The 4041-nt window shown below is 30.3% G+C and overlaps 1 protein-coding gene across 1 annotated transcript; it reads right to left on the bottom strand.

Annotated features, from left to right (window-relative positions):
• Window positions 1–206: 206 nt before the first annotated feature.
• LOC115886174 lies at window positions 207–1153 on the bottom strand. Its single transcript, XM_030905256.1, has 3 exons — window positions 1037–1153; window positions 762–980; window positions 207–698 (listed from the first exon to the last, which is right to left on the bottom strand). The coding sequence occupies exons 1-3, from the start codon at window positions 1147–1149 to the stop codon at window positions 386–388; spliced, it is 645 nt and encodes a 214-aa protein (XP_030761116.1). The 5' UTR covers window positions 1150–1153; the 3' UTR covers window positions 207–385.
• Between the last annotated feature and the right edge of the window lie 2888 nt (window positions 1154–4041).

Genomic DNA, 4041 nt, shown 5'->3' with positions numbered 1-4041 from the left:
TTCTTGTCTGATGTAGAGCCTGGATATAAATCACTAACAAATGTAACAACACCATTTGGAGCGACACCTATTAAAGCCTTCCATGTGTTGTTGTGTTTATAACTGCTATATGTCATTCTTTGTGTTTTCATAGATGTTCTACATGTAAAGGTAGACATCTCTGTACAATCTAATATCATACGGCAGTTAGTGCAAACAAGTCTTATTTTTGTTTCTATTTGGTATATTTTTCATGAGTTGTTTGAAAAGAATAGCATGTAATACATGTATCCAAGTAATCTTTGTGCAAGATCGATATGTGGAAAATTATGTCTAAGTTTCATTAAGCACATTAACAACTGATCGATTTTTCTAACTTTCTCTACTTTCCAATTAAAATAATAATTTATCTCAATGTCCTTAAGTAAATTAAAAGGGCCATAAAAATATCTGAATTTGGTAATCCAGTATACAACAACACAAGTTCCTCATTATCTTTAATATGGTCAAATGAAAATCTTATAGACAAAATTTGAATCCTAAGTTTTAATTCATCATTTTCTTTCCTTAATAAATCATTTTCTGCTTCCAACATAGCAGAACTAGTTGATCCTGATGTTGCAGGATGAAATTTTACCTGTCTTGCAATGATCTCTGTTTCTTCACAAGCCAAGTTCAAATTTTTACATATTTTATTATTATTAGTTTCGGATTCCTCACTGAAAAAAAATTATTTTAAGAAATGAACGAGAAGAAATTAGTGAATAAATATTAGTTCTTACAAAACATTAGGTGATAATCCTGATGTTGATGGCATATTTAAATCTAAATGCAAAACATCTTCTGAAACATTTTTTCGTTTGCGACTTACTTTTTCTGGAGTAGTCCAAATAATTTTTTTCGTTCTGTTATATAAGAACAATTCTGGTCCATCTTCCTTGTTACCCTCACGAAAGTGGCAACTGCACAAATATGCCCCGGGACCAGGCTCAATGGTACGCCTACCAAATGATCATAATAAAAAAATAGGTTTTCAACATTATATATCACCTCACACCTCGTAAGTTTCTTCCATTTGTTCCTTTCTTTTCCTTCCTTCGGGAACTTGAAAAAGTTACACTTCTCCCTTACGTTGTAATGTTTACAATCGGGTGCCCAACACATCATCATTTTTTATACACTAAAATTATATAGTAGATATTTATGGTAAGTAAAAAAATCTTAATCTAAGCCGCTGTAAGTTTTATCGTAAAAACTGAATAATAAACACCAAAAACCAGCAAAGCAGTTAAAATATCTTAGAGGTCATTGTATTAGGTTATATCACAACAAAAAACAACCAATATTTAGCTGATTTGTAGGGATATCAACCTTTTATGTAATTATACGTATAGTAAATGCTTATATACTTACTCAGAAAGACATAAATATCCTTTGAACAGAGTAATATAACAAAAAAAAATAAGGAAAAATTAGATTATCCCATTATATTCTTGCTTTGTTTGGATTTTGCGACACTGACCTTCCGCTATATGACGTCACACTAAAGGTGCGTATACCAAAGAATTATCGGACATAAAGAAATCAAAACAACTTTACCAAAATGGTAAAACTTTAAAAAAAAAAAATTTTCCTTATTTTTTTTTGTTATATTACTCTGTTCAAAGGATATTTGTGTCTTTCTGAGTAAGTATATAAGCATTTACTATACGTATAATTACATAAAAGGTTGATATCCCTACAAATCAGCTAAATATTGGTTGTTTTTTGTTGTGATATAACCTAATACAATGACCTCTAAGATATTTTAACTGCTTTGCTGGTTTTTGGTGTTTATTATTCAGTTTTTACGATAAAACTTACAGCGGCTTAGATTAAGATTTTTTACTTGCAAATATCTATATAATTTTAGTGTATAAAAAATGATGATGTGTTGGGCACCCGATTGTAAACATTACAACGTAAGGGAGAAGTGTAACTTTTTCAAGTTCCCGAAGGAAGGAAAAGAAAGGAACAAATGGAAGAAACTTACGAGGTGTGAGGTGATATATAATGTTGAAAACCTATTTTTTAATATGATCATTTGGTAGGCGTACCATTGAGCCTGGTCCCGGGGCATATTTGTGCAGTTGCCACTTTCGTGAGGGTAACAAGGAAGATGGACCAGAATTGTTCTTATATAACAGAACGAAAAAATTATTTGGACTACTCCAGAAAAAATGAGGTCGCAAACGAAAATGTTTCGAAGATGTTTTGCATTTAGATTTAAATATGCCATCAACATCAGGATTATCACCTAATGTTTTGTAAGAACAATATTTGTCACTAATTTCTTCTCTTCATTTCTTAAAATAATTTTTTCGTGAGGAATCCGAAACTAATAATAATAAATATGTAAAAGTTGAACTTGGCTAATGAAGAAACGAGACCATTACCACAAGACAGGTAAAATTTCATCCTGCAACATCAGGATCAACTAGTTCTGCTATGTTGGAAGCAGAAAATGATTTATTAAGGAAAGAAAATGATGAATTGAAACTTAAGTTCAAATTTTGTCTATAAGATTTTCATTTGACCATATTAAAGATAATGAGGAACTTGTGTTGTTGTATACTGGATTACCAAATTCAGATATTTTTATGGCCCTTTTAATTTACTTAAGGACATTGAGATAAATTATTATTTTAATTGAAAAGTAGAAAAGTTAGAAAAATCGATCAGTTGTTAATGACAGACATAATTTTCCACATATCGATCTTGCACAAAGATTACTTGGATACATGTATTACATGCTATTCTTTTCAAACAACTCATGAAAAATATACCAAATAAAAAAAATAAGAGAATTACATGTAGAACATCTATGAAAACACAAAGAATGACATATAGCAGTTATAAACACAACAACACATGGAAGGCTTTAATAGGTGTCGCTCCAAATGGTGTTGTTACATTTGTTAGTGATTTATATCCAGGCTCTACATCAGACAAGAAAATTGTAGAGGATTCTAAGATTCTAGAAATATTGGAGCCAGGAGATTTGATTTTGGCGGACAAAGGTTTTTTGTTAAAAGATATTCTGCCTCCTGGTGTACATCTTAATATTCCTCCATTTCTAACAACCACACAATTTACGCCGGAACAAGTATATCAGACAGAATCTATAGCAAGGGCAAGAATTCATGTTGAGAGGGCCATTCAACGCATAAAATGTTATAAGATTTTAAGATATCTTCCACAACAGTACATTCAACATGGAAATTTTATATTGCAAGTCATAGGGGCTATATCCTTTCAGTACCCCTTAATTAAAGAATGGAAAAGTATTATGATGCAAATGACTTGCTTTAAATATGTATTATTCTTTTAATGGCTTACGCCATAATAAATTATTTTATATTTAATATTTTTGTACTTTGTTGTTGTATACTTGTTATTTGTTACTTATTTAAACTAAGTTGTTATTGTTAAAAAGGAGATAAGTATATGTAACGTTAACTTTTCTAAATAATTATACTTACTAAAATAGTAGTTTTAACTGGTAAGATTTAAAGAAAATGTTTAAAAATTGTAAGTTGTAAGATTATAAGTTATATTAGATATGTATGTTTTAGTTGTTAATATACTTACAATTTGTAGAATGAAGATGGTTCATAGAACAAATAAAACACCAGTGGTTTAAAATTATTTATTTTTAAAATATAAGGTATGAATTTATTAATATAAAAGTGTTTTAATGTTTGAATATTTTCTGGGTTTTAGTCTAGGTCCTTTTCAACCTCTATAATTTGGATTTCCAAAGGGGTCCAAACAACTAGATAGCATGATTGCCTATTGCATAAATGTAGTTCACCCTGAATCTGGTGGTAATAAATGTGACTGGTGTTGATTGTGGTTGTACTGTGTCATCATGTAAATATTATGAAGGCTTTCATTTTCAAAAACAACACTTAATTCATCACTCCTATATTTGTATGGGCACTTGACTTCAATTATCGTACCAATGCATCCACGCAATCAAGCCACCAGACCAGATGCTTGCTCAGGCCTGTTATACTGGCA

The sequence above is a fragment of the Sitophilus oryzae genome, unplaced genomic scaffold (assembly GCF_002938485.1).
Source record: "Sitophilus oryzae breed Bouriz unplaced genomic scaffold, Soryzae_2.0 scaffold_1126_pilon_pilon, whole genome shotgun sequence".
In the NCBI taxonomy this organism is placed as follows: domain Eukaryota; kingdom Metazoa; phylum Arthropoda; class Insecta; order Coleoptera; family Curculionidae; genus Sitophilus; species Sitophilus oryzae.
Note: the sequence above shows the minus strand (reverse complement) of the source record. Positions and strands in the feature narration are given on the sequence as shown.

Coding starts and splice junctions, on each gene's coding strand:
- LOC115886174 (XM_030905256.1), bottom strand. CDS start 1,149: ATGATGATGTGTTGGGCACCCGATTGTAAACATTACAACGTAAGGGAG. Junction 981..1,036: donor AAATGGAAGAAACTTACGAG/GTGTGAGGTGAT, acceptor ATCATTTGGTAG/GCGTACCATTGAGCCTGGTC. Junction 699..761: donor GGATTATCACCTAATGTTTT/GTAAGAACTAAT, acceptor ATTTTTTTTCAG/TGAGGAATCCGAAACTAATA.